Below are 20,660 nucleotides of genomic sequence, written 5' to 3' on the forward strand. Positions count from 1 at the left end.
CATTAATTGTCCTTTAAATATATAATAAATTATATCCACTGTCCTTAAGTGGGTGAGGTGATCAGTGAAAGCAAATTTGTGACATAAATTCCTTTCTTCGCCACACAAAGGCTATGTTCGTGTGAAGGGTAAAAGATCATGCAGTGATAAAAGGTTTTCCGGTGGATAGACCTTGATTTCACACATGCCAATTATCTCTGGAGCTGAGGACCAATTAACTGCTGAACCTGTGCCCTCATATACACCTGCGCTAATCAATCAATTAACTAATCACATGAATATTTAATACCAGCTTTTGGAATTCTAAATGACCACATTTAGCTCGAGAGATATTGCATTATAAAGAGACTGTTTCCCAACAAAAATATGCATTTCCCTTTGAGGGAAAAGCTAATTAGAAGCATTCTCTGACATTCATACGCATAGCCTCAGATAGTTGAACTTACTTCACTACATGCAATTTGGCAATCTTCAAAGAATAAAATCCTCTTTCTCTCTTTTGTGGTTTTAGGCTGGCGTCAGCACGCAAATGAACACTTCTAGAGAATTCACTTAGAGGCTCATCCTGCATTTGGACAGCTGTCTTTTCACTGCAGGGATTTGTCATCAAGGAATATATCCTCCCATAAGAAAGAAAGCAGTTTTTTTTTTTTTCCTTCTTTTTCCATTCACTGCTAATTTCCACCTGTCTTTCTGAGTGTCTAATGAAGGAATATTAATCTTGAATGACTCCTCACTATTCAGAGCCCACCAAAACGCATTTCACACTACTGGAGAATATCGTAAAGCCGTTTTGGCTGTCAGTTCAGATGCAGACTTAACCTTTGCCCTGTGAGAGTTGTTTTCTCTCCTCATGAGGTCTGCACGAGTAAATCCCTCCAAATCTCTTTCTCTCACTCACTCACACACACACACATACACACGCACAAACACCAAAGGCCACCAGGTACGCCCTTCTGTCACCCAATCTCCCCTAAACAGCACACCTCACTGCTCAGACCTGCTCCCACCAAGGCTGCAATTATGTGAGTGCTGCCTAGAATGCCTTGGGCGCTTGCATCCCTATTCAATTCTCTCCTTTCTAATTACCACTGCCTCAGGACAGGTGAGGAGTCAGGGCGGATAAGATCTTTCCTTTTTACCTGTAGCCAAAACACACACACACACACACACACACACACACACACACACACACACACACACACACACACACACACACACACACACACACACAAACACCTACAGAGGGAGGCCAAGATACACACTAAAAAAAAAAAAAGGCACCCGAGGTGATTTTCCTTTCTAATTATAATCTTCCAAAAAATGTTGAGAATTTGCTTTTAGACCAAGTTGTGAGTAAAAGGGCTTGGCAGAGGTAGCTGGGTTACAAGGTGACTGGGGTTGTGAAGGTGTGTTGTTTCGCTGCAGAAGGGTACATTTGACTTTATGATTGATCAATTAATATGAAATGCAGACTTGGATCTTATCTGGTTACAAGCGTTATGGAAATAATAAAAAACACATTGCGACTGGTGCACAATATTTAGAATTGTGCAGAATCCTACAGAAAGAAGAAAGAAAAGAATCTTGAAAACATGGATTCTGACATCATCTCTCGTCTGACGGGCATCTGACAAGTCGTATTATTTATTAGCAAAAAGTCCTTTATCATGAGACCATTAAAAATGAAAAATGGGTCCAGCAAATAAAGTACCGAAGATAAATGGCTTGACAAGTGCATTCCATGAGAGGTTATTCGAGCAGCTTTGAAAGACATGCAGAATATCTCCAACGCGCCGCTCAGCTCTCCGGGTCATCAGTCAGCCGCGGACCCCTTTTCGACTGATTGCTAGCAAAGGTGACAACAAGCACTTAACAGCACGTAAACAGTGTCTACATGATGATCTATCGCCGTGAGTAGTTTGAGAGTAAAAAGAACCATTTGTAGCCGTAATTATCATTCATCACTGGCACCGTCAAAAAAAAAAAAAAAAAAAAAAGGGATCCGGCTGCACTTTCAAGTAGATACAGGTAGAGATCTTAATGTCATGTACCCGAGAGAGAAGAAAAAGGAAAACTTTTTTTTTTTGACTCTCTCATGTTATTCAGTAATCTGATATTCCTGTCCTCAGGCTCCAAAACAGGCAGGTAGAGAGCAGGTGATACCACATTAACCTCTTCTCCCTGTGCTGAAGCAGTTGAAAAACGTAAATGAGAGATTCTAATCTTCGCTTTACGGACCCTGTATTCTGAGCTATGCATAAGCGGAGAAGAGTGTGTCTCTCGCACAATGGGGACATGCGCCGCTTATTGACAGGTTGCATTAATGTGAGAGGCAATCACCTGTGATTATTTCTCAACTGCCAACGCTCCCACCCCACCCTTGCACCAACCCACCCAATAACACCCGCGCACTTCCCTCACACCTCCTCCCTCTGTGCTTCTTATCTTTTCATATTGTTCTCTGCTTCAATACCTTCGCCGCTGGCACAAGTCTCAACACCGCTGCTAAGCCACAGATTAATGATTAGGGCATTACTCTGCTTGTCTCTCTGTTTCTCTCCGGTTACACCTCCCTTTCTCCTCCTCCTATCCCTCACTTATCCAAATGCTGTCCCTTCTATCCCCGTGCCAAACACCACTTAACCAACATGGCACCTTCAGCGAAAGTAAAAAGAGAGTAAAAAAAAAAAATTATAAAAAAGAGCTGCCTGAGACACAAAAGAGTGAGAGACGAAACTCACCGAAGGCTGCGACTTTGATGAGGATAGCATGGAGGTCAGATGATATCATCTCAGAAAGCAGGGACTCCTGGTCTCGGCGCCACAGGTAGGCCAGGGGCTGCAAACCCAACCGCGAACATCTGGGGAACAGGTGAGAGGGAACAGGGAGAGCAGTAGGTTGCAGACAGAGAAAGAGATGCAAAGCAGTTAATATTGAATATTTGTCAGATTCAAAACAACTTCAAAGCCAAAAGGGCTGGGCCCCTTCTACATTTACGGGAAGGCTGCCACCCTGATAGGCCAACAGGACATGCTCCCACCTGCCAGCAGTGCCTAGTGGCTTTATTTAAAGACAAAACAAAAACTCTATCTTAAGCTGTCACATAAATGCATGTGAAACACACACACACACACACACACACACACACACACACACACATCCACAGCAGGTAACTGGACCCAAAACGTCTGCACACAAATGTCTACCGCTCCAGAAATGCGTGAGACGTGTATGTGTACGCATCTAGTGTTAATAAGGGGGGAAATAGTTGACTGACAGTAGGATTTGTTAATAAGAAGAGAGCTTTTGTGCTGCAAGCTGTCCAGTCTGCGTACGTTTAGCACAAGAGAGAACAAAGAGACGACGGAGGGCAAAGAAAATCAAAGAGAAGAAGAATACATAAAAGACGTATGGCTATCTGTGTCACAAGGGAACCGTCTCAAGTTGTTGTGAATAAGACTGTTGTGTTATAATGGGAATGGGAAAGTGTTTTGTTTTTTATATTAACAAAATCACATTGACATTATGAAACGATCGTTTCATTCATTCTCTTGAAATCATTGCTCCATAAAAACACAGTCGCACCATAAAAATCAAAGCTAGTTTAAATAAAATGGCATAAACAAAACTCAGTGTGTGTGTGTGTGTGTGTTTAAACAAAATCAGTCCAATCACTCTGTGACAACAGAGGATGTACTCTTTTCCTTCAGTGGACCACAGAGTGTGCGTCATTCGAGTTCAGAGGCCTCAACGCAGCGGGTGTGTGCGCACTTCAGTTAGAACGTGTGTCCTGCATCGTGAGTGTGTGTGCGTTTGACTTACACATTTTCCACACGGACCCTCTGGTAATCGGAGAGAATGGCCCCTACAGACACTGCCTCAACACCCTCCTTTTCCTGTGGGGAGGAAAAGATGGAGGAACTTAACCACAAAGATTTCTTTCCTTTTCCATTATACAGCATGTGCAACATGCATCGCAACGGCAACATGATGTCACTATCCCACGGGGCCAAATACTCCTTGCTCAACCTACAATGGTATCCCAAAGTGTTATCTGAACAAAACCACGCAAACACATGTAAACATATACACACACACACACACACACACACACACGCAGAGTGAAACAGACAAAGAAAGCAAATTCCTGACGGCTCTTTCCTTTCATCGGACCGCAATCCTGTCGGGATGTTTACACTCTGGTCGTATCAAGGCCTTTATGGTCCAGCCCATATCCCCTTGAGGGTTGTGTACATGGCTCTCCGAGCGAACGTGTGTGTTTATGCGTACATGTGGGTGTGTGGCTGGAGGCACCAGCACAACTAAAGGCAGTTCCTGGACCTTATCAGCAGTCTAGTGTGAGCGGGAGAAAGAGTGCGCCTGGGCGCAGCTTCCATCCTTTTACACAGCCCAGCTGGAAGACTGGAACCGCAGTGACAACTTGAAGTATCAGTGGAGCATTGTGTCTGTGAGTGGCATGTATCTTTAATATTGCTGAGGGCTAATCTAATTGCTTTTCATATCATATTCATATTTCAGAAACAGTGAGACAACTATGCACTCGAGAGATACTGACACAGCCTTGAGATGCGTTCAATCTTCGCTCACGGAAACCGGCTTGATCCGCAGTGACACGCACAAACAGACACACATTGGTGCAAGCAAATGGTGCATGCACGCACACATACATACGTACATACACAGACATGCATGCACAACCCCCTTCACTACCTCCATGCCCCTCCCCTACAGAAACACACCTGCAGATTCATTAGAACATTACATGGGCTGTAATTAGAATGAGAGGCGAGGGTAGAAGCAGTGGAGGGATGCACAAGTCTCCAGTAAATTACCTTGTAGCCATTATCAATTTCCCTGGCTACTGGTCCTTAAGATAACCCCCCACCCCTCCTTCTCCCTGTGGTCCCTTCCTGCAATTTTTCTCTGCCTGATAAACATGCTGATTAAAGCGAACAGCGTGTAAACCTTTGATACTTTCCTAAATGAAATCCATGCCATGCCTGGGGCCTGAAGCGGCGCTGCAACGCACTGTGCCTCACACACACACACACACACACACACACACACACACACACTGCTCCACGTAGGCGTGCCAGCTAATCAGATTAAGGATGTGTTCTGTGTGTGTCTGTGTGCATGTGTGTGGTGTTTACGGTGCAGCAGAGGATGTGAAACTGAAGTTAAAACACATACGGACAAATACAAAGCCATATTTTTTAACTCTTTGACCTTAAGTTAAACACCGAGAGATCTTACGAACTTGGAATTCAGTACTCAAGTTTTAATATCTCTCCAAAGAGTCTTACTCTGGAATATACATTATAGTCAATGCCACTGTCTAGTGACAGTAATTAAGTCAGACTGATAACATTTCAGCCCCAGCACAGAGCGAAGGGGGCTGCAGGCAGTGTCATGTAATTCTAGGTAAGCCTCGGGGCCAGCACTCTATTCTAATACAATGATAACCTTTTCCCTAAATACAACTGTCACTTCCTAAAGAGGCATATTAGGAGGTAAAGAGCGGGATAAGGAGAGACAGAGAGAAAGAGAAAAAGAGATAGGAATGGAAGTGTTGAAGGAGTGTGCTACATCAACACCAATTTGGTCCCTTGGCTTAAACTTGGCAGGACCAGACTTGGCCTGACAGAATAACAGAGCATGAGAGCAACAGCAAACAACATCCTCATCTTGTGTTTCTGTCTCTCCGTCTCACTCTGTCTCCCTCTTCTCTCAGGAGGCAGACTGTTGTAGGTGCTCAGGCCTTTGAGGTCCGACTCAGACTCGACCAATTAAATGGCTTCTCTTTTTCAGTGGCTCTCATTACATTACATCATGCAGCCTTGTAACACCCAGGCATACTCGCCACTAATAATAAAGCGAGACAAATTTCTCACACATCCCCTTGTTTTCTAAGCAGACTCCAGCTAGTAGGCATTTTTGGCAAACCGCTTTGGAAAATGATTATTTTTGGACGCGGATATGTTTTTCGTCACTATTATAAACGTCACCAGGAGACGGGCAGGAATGAGGGGGCAGCTAATGCTGCTCGGGACGCCATTTTACAAATTCTAGACATACTTTCTCATCCTCTGTGGGAAAGGTAGGATAAATTATTGTGAAAAATTGGTCTATATGCACGTATGAATCTGAATTGATGGATATTCTGGGAATAGTTTCATGTGTATTCATGACGCCATAAAGAACACAAACTTTTATTTTATGGTAGCTGAAAAATTTATCAAAATGTTTTATAGTGGGAACACCTGACAAAGCGACAAGGTAGCTCATGAAGCACAGTATAATAATAAATAATAATAAAATCTTTATGAGAGCTATCTGGCTAAACGATGTTTTGACTACATTAGAGGTGGAATCTGAGAAAGAAGCTAATATAAGGATAAATCAAGCCAGAGGTCATCAGGTCTCTTGTGACCCGCGAGCCACTCTTCTTTCTTCATGACTGTTGGCACAAGATACGAAGAAAGAGCTCCCCGTCTGCCCCCGATATCATGTCACTTTTCTTTTCTCAACGTTTAATGACCCCAGCTCATTAAAGGAAGCTTCACCTGATCCAGGACCTGAGGCCCTGCATTAACTCATGCCCAGAGCGGGACTAATTCTGGTGTGGCGTTGTGCAACAGTGCAACCCCGTAGCAGCCCCGTCAGAGGGAGACTAAACAAAGGCCTGGCCTGGCTTCCCTTGTCCTCTCCAGCAGGCAGAAAAGCTATTAATGAGGATCTATGGCCCAGAGCAATGGAAGCCCTCAGTCCCCCCAGCCATGTCCATCAGGGTACTTAGCCCCATGCAGTCATTAACTTCTGTTACTAATTGTCAAATTCATTAAACTAATCCTTCCCCCACATCCGGATGTCTCCCGTGGAAATGAATGGAGAGGACTGAGTTATTAAGATGTCAGCTGTGGGGAAGATTAAGGCCAGCAGACATGCTCCACAAAGAAACGATACGGCCATTAAACTCTATATCAAGGTAGTGTGTGTGATATACTTTCTAATTATATATACATTCATCTTAGTAAGGGAGTAAAAGAGTGGTTCAAATGTATTCACAGTCACAGACATGCCTTCAGTCAAGATATGTATCTGCCCCAAAGATACATACGTGACGATCATAAAGCAAAGAATTTGGCTTAAGAATGCGGCTATTTCATCAGCTCGCAGCTTAAAAGGTACTTACGCGTGCCACATATTCAGTCTGGGTAATATTCAACAGTCAAAACCATTAACGGCAACCAAGGCAATTAGAAAGCCATAAAATATTAAAAATGCAATATTCATATTCATATGGAATACATCAGAACCCTCATTAGCTCTCTCTCAATGGCTGTCACAATGAGGTCTTAATTATACACCCCTAACAATACAAAGCTCCATTTTGCAAAATGGTGGGTTTCCAAAATGCCTGCTTCAGCCTGTTCTGTCAACTAGGAAGCCAGCGTTGGCAGGTTGTGGCTATTGCAGACACGAGGCCACACATTACCATTACAAAATACTCTTTTTATCGAGTCCAGCGTTGTTTACACGCACTTCCTATTGTATCACTGCCTCCTGTGTGTAATAAGCTTGTGTGTGATGGCAGGGAGGCGGGGAGGAACGCAAAGTCGGAAAATTAATTAAAGTGCTTTGAATGACAGTTTGCTCAAGGGCACCGGGGGTGCCATCACAAGCTTTCCACCGCCGTCATATCGACACCACATCTAACCTCACAGCCTCCTATCCCTTCCCCCTTCTCTCCAGCGCTCCTTCTCCTCTTCATCCCTCTCTTCCAGGATCCATCAAGTAAGTGAGTGGACGCGACATGGCTTTAATGTTCTCTCCATTAGATCAGCTCTGGGCCTGTTGTAATGTAATGGGATTGTTCTCCCCTGTTCCCCTACATGGTGGGAACATGAAAAGGGGGTTGGACCTTGTTGTAGCAGCTCAAGTAGATGTGGTACAGGGGATAGGGCCAGCTAGGGTCAAGCGATTGTGTTTAATGTAATGCGGACATAGTCCCGGGGCGTGTTTGGCTGTCCTGACAACTCAGACATGCCAAACTGACATTAAGCTAAGTGTGAGCTTAGTAGGAGAAGACACTGCTTATTTGTTTTGAATCAGCTTCTTCATTACAATTCTGTACAGACTGTCACACTCCAAGGTGACTCCCAGAAGTGGTGAAGGATTGATAGGATGTGGAAGAGTTGTGCACAAGGATATAGCCTCGTTCGGACCAATCATTATGTTATACAAGTCACACTCAGTGCTGACAATATTTTATGCCGCTTATATATACTGAGGCTAAAACACTATGCACAATGTCTGATCCATCAAAATAAAGCAACAAATGGACATGCAAGCTTAGCGAGTGTCTTTGTAAAACAAACATCGGCCAAAACCTTGTTCTAAAAGGCTTTCAGAGACATTCCCTTTGGTAAATTGGTGGGGCTGTCTGTTTGAAGCAGCTGTTGAAAGACGGGCTCTTCCTTTGTGCTCGTGGATGGGCTGGCGAGATGACTCATCACGTGTCAGTCTTCAACCATACAGAGTGGTGGAATAAGAAAAACAAACGGCTCACAAAGCCAGCTGCTCATAAACCCTAAATACCCCGACCGGTTCCCGAGATGATGCAGGTCAGAGTTGCAAGAAGGGGAAAGAGGAAGCAGAATAGGGGAAAGTATTATCCTCCGCTGAGGCCACGATGCAGGTGTGACCAGCCAACAGAGGATATGACATGAGACATTGTCTCATCAGCGCGATGAGTGAGGGACGCTTATCAGGCCACAGAAATGTGACAAGTGACAGGCCAGTGTGCTTTGGGTCCGGAGAGGAATGAAAAAGAAGCAGCAAATGTAATCCGTGAAGGTACGACTGCAGCTTTTCATGGCCGAGTTAGTATTTGTACAGTTTCCTAGCCTGAAGTTTAAACACACATACACAAACACTCTTTAGTCTTGGATAGTGATTCATTTACAATGACAGAGCTGTTTTCAGCGATAGAGCCTGAGCATAAATATGCCATGCCGCACAGCTGGAAAATGTAGAAATTCATCAGGGTTAAAAAGTAGAGAGATTAACGTTTTACGAGTTTCCTCTCAGATATATATATATGGTTACGTAAACACAGGCCCAGCCAGTAGTCAGGCAGGGAGGGAGAGGGCTTTGGCCAAAGCAAGCACAAAGCCTTAGTTTCAGCAGGCCAAGGACAAGGAGGCTTTCCATATCTACACGCATGGAAAACTAAATGTTGGGAAGCAGCAGGTAGACATAAGGCTGTTTATCAATGTACTGTATGTCCATCTGTACCGGCGACTCAAGCAAACAAGTTTAGTTATTACTGGCTCTTATTAAATGCAATATACTAATGGTTGTTTCTGCATTAAACAATGCGTCACCTCGATGGCATTTCTTTAAGATGACAAAACAATCTTGTAACTTTCTCCAAACAGTCGAGGTCCAATAAATAAGCATCAGCAACAGTTTTCTGTAGGGCATAAAACAAAGTCATAATCCCAGCTGTGTCGTAGCAGCATTCCCACTTGGCTGAGGTAAGAGTGTATAAGCATCCGAGACAGAAAGCGAGTAGGACAGAATCAAAGAAGGAGTCTCATGCCACAGAGAAGTAAACTATGTCAGTTGCTTTTCATGGTGCGTAACAACCATCTAGTCCGCAGGGTGTATGCACGCACAAGTATTGACGTCCACATATATACACACGGTCAAGGACAGGCCTACAAACACACATGCACACTCCAAAATGTAAATGTTTTTCTGGTGAGGTCAGGTTCCAGGCTCTTAGCATCTTGGCTCTCCTGTCCTCTATCCTCCATAGCTCCAACAGACATCATGAACCCCCCCCCCCCCCTCGATCCTCCCCCCTTTGCTCCCAGGAGAGAAACTGGAGGAAAATATAGCAGTGATGCTGGTTTAACCAACTCTCCAGACTCCAGACAGTGTTTTTCTACGGCGGGTTATGACTTTAGCTGCGGGAGGTGATGGGGCCTGCCACAAATATTTCTTGAGGGGAATGGTTCACAAAACAAAACATAAAAGCCCTCTTAATTTTGGAGTAGATGAATGGCAGGGAGTTGAAAGACTTAGCACTTTTCCTCAGCTGTCTGTCCTGAGACAGGCAGTATTGGGCCTCACTAGCCGTTAGTACTGGTGAGTTTAAAAAGTCCAACCTCTTCGGTGACTAGCTGGATTATCCTCACACTCCTATATGGGGCTGCAAAGTAAAAACAACTGGCTAGAATCCAAATGGAGGAATAATTTAAACACGTGGAAGCCATGTAAATCTAATTTTTAGAGTGAAAAAATATATTTTTATAGTGTGTGACAGTGAGGACGCAACAATAGATCTCTGATGATCAAATGAGGGTCGTTTTGAAAGGAAGGACGTCCGAAGGCATTTTGAAAAAACAGGGACGAATCACACAACGACAAACATGAGAAAATAAATCAAATTCGGGTCAGCCAGGCTGAATATGAACAATCAAACAAAAGAAGAAATTATAGTGATACGGTTTCTATAATGGTGTATTTATATAAGTGCATAACAAAACATATTAGCCAATATCTCAAATGCAAATCACTGCTAGATACATCTACAATCCATCCGGCATCAAAATAAAAATCAGAAAAAAAAAGGCCATAAACATACACACACATTCTTCATTGGAACAATGTTCAACCAAGCAGTGGTAGTGGCTCATGCCCTTGGCAAGGCGAGATAAGGCTATCAGCCTCCATCATCGCTAAACAAGATTGAGCAAAGTACATTAAGCAGAAAAATACAAACAAATTACAAAGGCTTGAGGCTAGGCTCTTTATCTAATGTTCGTGGGGACTGTTAGCGTCAGTTGGAGGGAAATGGGCCTGGGTCTAATAGATCCTGTCCCACCACTTCCACACGGCCGGCGAACAATACACAGTGCCATTATCTCAGCGCTAATGCTATCCTTCCTCATGTGCAAAACAAGCTTGCAATCTCAACCTCACTGCCACTGTGGCGAGCGACATAAATACAAGCGGTCTCAGACCAAAGGAAAAGATAACAATGGTTATCGCAAAGAGAGGCGACAGAGAGACAGCTGTTTGAAGGAATCTATACCAGCATGCGGAAATATATCCTCAAGTTCGGTGCTCTAAAAGTATTCAAATAAAACTTTGTACGGAGTGATTATCCATCGGTTTTAGACTGCTTGTAAGCTACTTCCAATAACACAATTTAGAGGTCTCTCTGCGCCACAAACCAGCTACAACAAGCTTGCATTAGCTTGGTTATTGATCTGATCTCCTAAACCCTCGCTGTGACCCCAGAGGTCATGATTTATGTGTTAAGCAGCTTTTTAAAGAAATCCATTTTCCTGTAGAGCCCCCAATGTACGTCTAATGCTGCACCATGCCGGTAATCAGAGAAGGGCTGCGTGTTTGATTTTGACCGCCCCCCTTCTTCCTTCATAGTTCACACCCCTCCTCAACGACTCGTCTCACAACACCTCAGGTCCCTAATCAATACCACAGAGCTCCTGGTTTAACTGGAGATTCCTCCGCCTTGCCTTGCCTGCCAGCCTGCCTGCCCTCCTCCTCCTCCTCCTCTATGCTCCTTTCTTTCTCCTCTCCCTCAATCCCTCAATTTCCTCGCAGCAGGATACACCTCCATCAGGGCACTCGCAACAACGCAGTGCCAAGCTTCTGAAGGGTCCGGATGAAAGTGCGACGACAACACAATGGAGACAAAGATGCCAGTAGAAGGAAGAAAGAAAGAAGGAGCGAGGGAGAAAGAAGAATGAAAACGAATGTTTGGACTTGTGGACAGACTGCCTCTGCGATCTCAGAGGGCCCTACTCTTGTCTGCTGATGTCGATAATGGAGGTAGAGACTGAGGATGAGTGTGTGGGGGGGGGGGGGGGGGGGGGGAGTGTGTGTGTGTGTGTGTGTGTGTGTGTGTGTGTGTGTGTGTGTGTGTGTGTGTGTGTGTAATAAAAGGTCAGAAGAATCAGGGAATGGGGGGGAAGAGTGTGTGCGAGTTTAAGAAAAGGATTATCTCACTTTAAAACAAGGTGTTTTAACACACACCAACGGAAGGAAATGTTTCATCTACAAAAGGGCCAAAGGTCTCAGTGCACCGCTCCAAGACGTTTCCCAAATGTCTCCAGCTAAAAAAGAAATATTGGTTTGATTTTTTGATTTAGATTTCTTTAAAAGGAGGGAGGAAGTTGGGTTTTGACCCGCTGACCCGCGATATCAGTTATCCAAAGAAAAGAAAAGAAGCAGTGTTTCTGAAAAGTCGAACGCATTACAGGATAAGAAATTAGATTTGAAAGTAACATTTCCATCGTTCTCAAAGCTGGGTCTCAGTACGACAGAGATGTCACAGTGCTGCTAATTAGTGCTGGCGGAAAAGAACATGTGCGTAGATCATCGATTGTTCCTCATCACTCTAATGAGCTTAAATGTCTTTGACTTTATTCATCAGCTCAAAGGTTGCAGAGTTGCCGCAATAAAATTACTATCTTTTTATATATTATCTACATCAAAGTGATTGAAGTTGCATCTTCCCAAAACTCCCTGCCACCCGTGCCCTATAGGCTGTGCTGCTTTCAAGGAACAACATCTTTGTGTTGTAAGATGTTCTCTATGCTGAAAACCAATCTTAAAAACACAGAATATCTCGCAAAAATATAATACAATAAAAACTACTAATGCATACCAACATCGACTTGTGTGCAACATCAATCAGTTTGCAGTTGGCAGAGAGAGAAAGAGCACTTATTTCCACCATAGAGTGTTGAAAGAAGGAAAACTGGGGCATAAAAAGAGGCAGAGGTGTGTAAAGGAGAACAGAGATAGACCTGTTATCATGTAACAGAGGCCCGATTTGACCTGACCTTGAGCACACGAGCGTGCACGTGTGTGCGCACACACACACGAGCAGGGTCACGGGGCATAAAGAGCCACTGTGTCAGGTCACAGAGCACAGACGGAAGGATAAAGGACTTGAGGGATGTGATATGACTAATATGAGGGGTTTTGCAGGCCTTCGGGGGGGGTGGCGTTACAGCCAGGGGTGACTGACACTGCTGATCTGTATCACACATCAGAGCAGATCACAGCAGAGGAGAGCAGCCCGGCCAAACACATGAAGTATGGACACGCAAACTACGGAATCCAATTTCTAAACCCACACAAACAAGGATACATTGACGTGAAACAAAGAGAGTCTTTAAATAACAAACAACTACAAATCAAAATATACGGTTATCGTTTCACATAATGCTCATATTCTAGCTTGCCTTTGAAGCCTAGCAGAGGACATGGATGTCACTTATTCTGTAAAAATAAACCCTTACAGCCATAGATAGTGCAAAAGTGAACAATCCCCCTGCCGCTGACAAAACTGTTATTTCTCCCCCACAAAGAGAAGGTTCAAAGATCAGCACCTAGCAGGATGGGACGGGGTACGCTGTGGCTTGCATGTCTATCAGGTTACACACTTCAAAGACACGCTGCCATACACAGCCAGCGATGAGAGCAAAAGGGGCCAAGGATAGGGCCACATTGTCATTCTGCCATTATCACTACTGCCAGGGGATGGACGGCTCATTTTTTCAGTTATAATTGGACTTTTTTTTTTTTGCTCCATCAACAATGGTTCTGAAGAATATGATCTCTCCCTTTGAATCTTTTGAAAAGGCTCCAAACATTCTCCAAGAGGCTAAAGTGTAGAGAGTGTGTGTCTTTGGTTTGTCAGCTTCTGGGAATGATCCATAGATGGCACTGTTGGCTCATGCTACGGGTCTGTTGCCCAGCAGTGCAAAGGAGGAGAGGAAGGAAGAATATCCACTTAAAACTCATCAACTCCTGGATCTGAGAAAAAGAAAATGTCTTTCATCTATGCTCAAGTGTCATTTGCCAAATATAATCTTGTAACTTCTAATTAATTCAAACTGCTAGAAAGAATCTTTCAAAAATATCACACTTTCCAAACAGAGCACTTTTTTTTTTTTTAAAGCTAAAACTGTACTTTCCAGTAAGGGTGATTTAACAGCTCATTATCAAAAGAAGCGTTTCTTCTCTCTTTCTCCCCCCCCTCTATCATTTCCTTCACTAATCAACAACACCACAAACGTCACTGCGGAAGAATAATCACCTAGTGAAACAGGTATATGTGTCGAACATAACTGCATGTGACCATAATCCATGACTTTTTAAAGATTGAACATTTGAGATGCTCCGACGGAATTGTGTGAGTTTCTAATTACAGGGGATGCAATGACTTGCGTGAGTTTATTACCCTTCACAATACGGTACAACTTAGTTAACCTACCCATTAGTAAAAATGCTAAAAAAAAAAAAAAAAAAGGAAAAAGCAACTTGAGAGATTAGTAAGTTTGTATTCTTATACTTGACATCACTCAAGTGAGAGAGAGAGGAAGCCTGTTGTTTACGGTGCAGGTCTGTTGATGATGGCGAGAGGGGTAAACGGGGAGACGACTGGAGGTCTGCTAGCCCGCGAGGGCCCCCTGGGAGTCCGACTGCCCTGATCTATGGCCCGTCTGACTGGTGAGGTCAGACCAGAGAAGCCCTGGAAATGGGAAATTAGCAGCCCTTTGCAATTAGAGCCCTGACCACAGGCAGAGACGGTATATTGCATCATGTACCAGAGAGATGTCCACTATTTCACTGGGAATACTCCTGAGAGGCCAATGTGTGAATGTGTGCCTACTCGCAAGAAAACACACAAACAAGAGCTTTCTCATGTAGCCGCATGTGTAAAGCCTGCGATTTAAACACAAGACGACAAAGAAAGTCAGACAGAGGGCGCGAAATGCCCCGAGGCAGGCTGACTGGCCCTTGCCACCCAGGCGGTGTGCGGATATGCAGGGGCCCTGGAGCAGCCCTCAGCTCCGGATGAACATGTCTCCACACAGACCTACAGTAGGAGCCAAGCACCCCTCCCCTCCCCCAACCCCCCATTTTCTCATTTACACCACGTCAAGCCAACTCCCATGTCAACAACAAACTCCTATCCACCATCCCATAAGAAGCTCTTAAATTTTGATGCTGCGAGCTAAAATGAGAGGTTGTGTGGGGTTGCGAAGGGGAAATAGTGTTACACAGGATCAATCCACACCCTGTTTGCGCTGACAGCAGGGAGAGCTGTTGAAGTGTGCGTCCAGGTAGCTTCCTCATGGCTGCAGGCGGTCAGGTAGGCAGGCAGCGCCAGCGGTGTGTTAAACACACATGCGGTTGTCTCAAAGCTGTCAGTCAGCCACCCCGCACCACATCGGACCACCGAGGTCTCATACATAATTTGGCATCAAATGAATATTTCCTCAATGTCCTGGCAAAAGTGGTATTTGATGAAATATTAATTTGGTGATTAATTTTTGCATCTGATCTTCTGTCAAGTGAGATAAAAAAAAGAATGGAGTTTTTCCTGTGAAGCCAGTTGTTGAAGGGCACCTCTCTCTAACTTCACACATAAAACTTTGATTAACTGATACGACGGGCACACTATTTTCCGAGAGTAAGATGAAAAGAAAACTTACTCCACTTTGAAAGTGAAATCAAGACATACTAAATAAGACAGGCTAAAAGCACGAACATAGCTTTTTAATCTACTGAGCAGCTTGGTCGCACTTTACAATAGGTGCTAAGGACTGTTAGTGTACAGCAGGCCAGATGAGACTAGACAAGCGGGGCCTCTTTGAGACATTCCTGATGGGCTACAAAGTGACTCTGAATCCACAGAGAATGACTTGTAAAACATCTCAACAGTGTGACATATGTCGTGAACCTTAGCCGGGATGAGAAGTTTAGTAGTGCTCTGAGAGCTTGTTCACTAAAAAGCAGTCAAGCATATGTCATAGGTGGCGAGGAGTCAAAACGATGACTGTTGTATACGCTCATTGAAGCATTGCGATGGTTCACATAATCACGGCGTATTATAATACTATTCTGAACAAGATTCACTCGATATTTCACACCTCTTGTGTCACACGTGAAAATAAAATGAGGAATTCTTTGTTTTATTCCAGATTTAAGATGCTTTATTAATAGATGTCATTTGGACTTTGCTCTATATCCAGCGACATGCTTGCTGGGCATCCAGTCCAACGGCGTCAATTGTACAATCTTCACTAAATAAATTGTAGCTTTAGCATGCCTTGCAACAAAACACTTAATTTTTACAAAGTGGAAAGTTAGAAAGGCCAATTGTTTTAGTTCAAATGATTGGTCGCAGGACTTTCTGAACCTTATAAGCATGGATAAGAAGCTGCATCATCTCTGTCATATCTGGATAGGGGTGGGAACCACGTATGGGTCACAATAAGGTCATTTCTGGACTCACTACATCATGCACTCCTCTCTTTGTAATAAAACAAGGTCATTATTGGACTCCTAATATTAACCGTTGGTCGGAACCATCTCGTCTGTGACTGAAAAGTAAAAACTGTATGTTTGTGTGTTGGGGCAAAGCATTTGCATTTGCTATGTCCTTTGTAGTGTAATACTGTCTTTCTTGTTATGTTTGTCTGTCATGGAAAATCTATAATAAAATATAAATGAAAATGTAAGTAATTTGTTCGTTTTGTTTCAGGTTTTACGAAGAAGTCTCGTACAACCAATTCGCTTCTTAAAATTCCTGTACAGTTTTTTTTTTTTTTTTTTTTTTTTTTTTAAATTGTATATACATTTGTGCATATGTCGGCTTGTGTCTATGTATATGTCTGTGCATGTATTATACCTTTCACATTTAAATTAAAGCAAGGGATTATTGAATCTGACTGTACTGCATCTTCCCAGTAAAACATGGATAAAAGGCAAGAAAAAACAAAAGGCTGGAACATTTAGCAAGACAACGAGACCCAGATGTTTTTATAAGGAGACATCCCATCTGAATATTGGACTTAAATTTGGCAGGTGCGAGAATGAGGACAATTGTGGGACATAAATGATGATTTCTTTATTCTGTGTGCGCAAATAAGTCAAGTTGTTTGTTGATGTGTTTATCAACAGTTGCTTTACAAGTCTGCTTTAGCCTCATATATGTTCAATATATGGCAGTTTGTACTAAATAAATAAACAGTAAAGCGTTTGTGTGTGGGGAAAAAAGAGGGGGTGGGTTCCTCAAGTATTAAGATCTTTTGGCCAAAGGACCTGGCAGCATCCACTCTGCAAGATAAGAAAAATCTTTTTATTTCTCACTGATGGTGGGGACATGAAAAAGACCTACCTTGACGAGGTGGAGCAGCTCATATAGGTCCTCCACCTCATCCCCCTCAGTCACATTGTAGTTTCTGCTGATGTCCAGGCTAGAGCCCTGGATGGTGCGTCTATACAGAGGCAGATCCATGGCTTCAGAATACAGCTGTATGGCCTGGTGGCCCACTGTCTGGTACATGTAGCTGTCCAACTCATCTGTGGCAATGAAGGAAATATATATTTAGCTCAGTGTCTGTTGATTAGACACCGATCATGTGTCTGATAAACAGTGATAGTGAGGACGGGATGTTGCAAGTTTTTGGAAATAGTTAAGAGTGAACAGACATCCAAAAGCTAATTTCATACGTTAACAAAATGATAACATCAGAATACATAAATATGCTAATGGTAATTGTGTATATGTTAAAAAGGGAGCAGCACCCTGGTACCTGTTACTGTCGAGCCCAGTAGAAATTACGCAAGTAATTAATTAAATTAAAAATGTTATGAAAAATGTCAACATGAAATAAAAACAAGCATTTCAAAAAACTAATTATTAAAAAAATAAATTTTTGATTAATATCTTCAAATGTTTCACAATGTATTGTCTCATTTAGCTTATAATGTACTTTTGGACCATACTGAATTCCATACAAAACAGTGGGCACTAGAGGATAATACAACTCATAACATATTCCTTTTTTATTCAATATACTAAAATGTAAGACCGGTAAAATCAGTTAAGCTGGAACCATCAAATAGTAGGCATGTTTGCTTAAAAATTGTTATTTAACGATTAAATCGATTATCAATCAACTAATCACCTAATTGTGTTCTGTTCCCATCCCTTACATAGCAAATTCCAGCTCCTTTGCTCAAGCCATCAGTTTGTGGCCCCTAGGTGGAGAACAAAACAATATAGAAATAGCTATTGCTATTGCTATTGCACTAAACAAAGCTCGAGATGATGCACTTCACCCATGTATGTCACTTTAAGCACTTGAGTGAGAGGGTGAGTGTTTGTGTAAAAGCACTCTGTCATGACTTTCTTAGGAATTCTTATAATTTGATTTTTTTTTTTTATCTATATCGCTGTGATGTCTTGTTTTAACTTTGGAAAGCTGAATCTCCCGTCTGCAAAATATCAACATCTCCTGTGGGATTTACATTAGGCCTATATAAAGTTCTGCAGAACTTTGATTACTTAGTTTTAGTTTCCTGGGTCACAGAAATGCAGGTGGCTGGCCCATATAGCCCAGCTGGCCCCTGTAGATCACATAAACCCCAGCAGTGCATCGTCCTCACCTGTGTTAGCAGGACGGAGGTTGGCCAGAGCTACGATCCGGTGCCCAGCAGCCACACACTGCATCATGTTGTAGCAGCTGTCTTTGCCCCCACTGGAACACAGCATGAGGAATAGGCAAAGAGGTAAAGTTGTGTTTGAATCATTAAGATGCAGAACTATACATTATCTATAGAGATATGGGATGCAGCAGCATTATCATTCATTAATAAAGAATTAATGTGGCTGTGAGTTACTTACTATACTCAGGATGCTCTATTTTAAACAGTATTTACCATACTGTAACGTTAAGTTAGCTACTCTTGTATTGGTTTTAAACACTCTTATCGTCAATAATTGTGACATGGTATATCCTAGCTTTGAATAAAGTCCGAGGCAAAATACAACACCTTACACATCATAGTGAACACGTTATCAATAGTTTGTTGACAGCAATCCATCTGAGATTTAGTTACTTCCATGCTAGCAAAAAGCTTCAGTGATAGAACTGTGAGACAGTTACAGCAAATAACGCGGTTACCTTATTAATGCGACTACTTTCATCTTCGTATCTTTATGTCAAGAGACTACTGTCACCAAAAGTATTGGCTGTAATAGTACACACAACGTGAGAACTGTGCTTAGCAACCGGTAAGTGTACCGGTAAGTGTACACAACGTGTGAGCGCTAGACTTCCGGGTTATTGAAGGACCCTTCTATATACCAAGCTGCCCTCTAATATGCCTGATAGAAAATCGGTCCCTGGCATTTTCTCTCTTTCTATCAAATTCAAATGTAAGTTTTGTTTAACAGGCATTGCCATAATTAAGTACATTATTGACGGGTTGTTCAAATTAAAAACTGTAAGTATAATTATTTAGGATGTCTATATAAAAAAGTGAATTAATTGTGTTCACATTACTACGGCTATACTATAATAAAAGACATAAACGGTTACAACAAGTCATTAAAGAACATACAATAACTAAACTAAGTAATGATAAATAATAATTATAATAATAACAATAACAATAATAATGAATAAAATAGAACAAATGATCAAAAACACTTAAATAACAAAATTGCAAATCTCTTTCTTATTTACTAACACAACAGCACACACAAACAACTATGCATGCAGGGCCAGTGTGCACATGTGCGTTATGTTTTTATTTTTTATTTCACATGTTAAATTTCAATAAGATGTAAGACATCACATGTAAAAGCATCAATTTCACATGTAATATTACATGAAAGACGTTTACCATGTAATCTTTTATTTATTTTTTTGGACATTTCATATGTCAAATGTTTAATTTTATTTTTTCAGCTCACATAAACGTACAAATATTAAGCAATTTACAAAGAAGAAAAAAACAGTATAACTGTACTAACGTAATCAAAGTGGATATGCACTGTAACTCTAATACTGACACTGACACACATCCTTTACCTCTTGTGTCTCAAGAGAGGACCAAAAGTCCATGCACTGGTATTCACACACAGGTTGCGCTTTTCCTCTGAGGGAGCCCTATTTTGCTCTGAGGAAAGCCTTTGATGCTCCTTTTGCTCTCTGTTGTTGTGCCAGAGCAGAATAATTGCACTGCTTTTGTGTGCCTCCCTCACCTTCTACCCCTAAGCAGGCTAAAGGCAACTGATTTTGTTTGAGTGTACAAAATTGAGAGAGACGTCTCTTCATCCCATTGCTTTTAACTAGGTTCCCTTTTTGGTTTTTGTTTGTTTTATTCATCCGGAATATATGTAAAAATCTACAACCCGCAGATGAGCATCATTTGTGTTGTGGTACAGGCGATAAAGACTGAGAACAGGGATCTCTTTTCTGATCGATGCTCTTGATTAAGTGCACATCTATGATTTGATATGATTTTATTTTCTAATTTTAACGAAAAGGCGAGTAAATAAAAGATGAAATTAAAGTATATTTTTTTTTTTCCTTGTTTGATTTTATTCCTTCTTTCTATAGTTACAGTGTTTATTACTTCTAGTTCATTTAACATGGACCATTATTATTTTATTACATGATGTGGCGCCAATAAAAATATATACTTCTGTCTGACGTATTTTATTAAGACATCTTACTGGACAGGTAATATTCATCCTCAGTCCCTGGACAGGTGAACCAAAA

General features: G+C 42.2%; 1 protein-coding gene across 1 annotated transcript in view; it reads right to left on the reverse strand.

Annotated features, from left to right (window-relative positions):
• The window catches only part of dph6 (diphthamine biosynthesis 6), a 56,920-nt gene extending 37,745 nt beyond the window's left edge, over window positions 1-19,175 (reverse strand). The window contains 5 exon segments of the mRNA XM_029461322.1: window positions 2,745-2,863; window positions 3,826-3,899; window positions 17,264-17,448; window positions 18,538-18,629; window positions 19,056-19,175. Of these exon segments, the coding sequence (XP_029317182.1) occupies window positions 2,745-2,863; window positions 3,826-3,899; window positions 17,264-17,448; window positions 18,538-18,629; window positions 19,056-19,078 (493 nt within the window). The 5' untranslated portion in view covers window positions 19,079-19,175.
• Between the last annotated feature and the right edge of the window lie 1,485 nt (window positions 19,176-20,660).

This window comes from Cottoperca gobio, chromosome 22, assembly GCF_900634415.1.
Source record: "Cottoperca gobio chromosome 22, fCotGob3.1, whole genome shotgun sequence".
In the NCBI taxonomy this organism is placed as follows: Eukaryota; Metazoa; Chordata; class Actinopteri; order Perciformes; family Bovichtidae; genus Cottoperca; species Cottoperca gobio.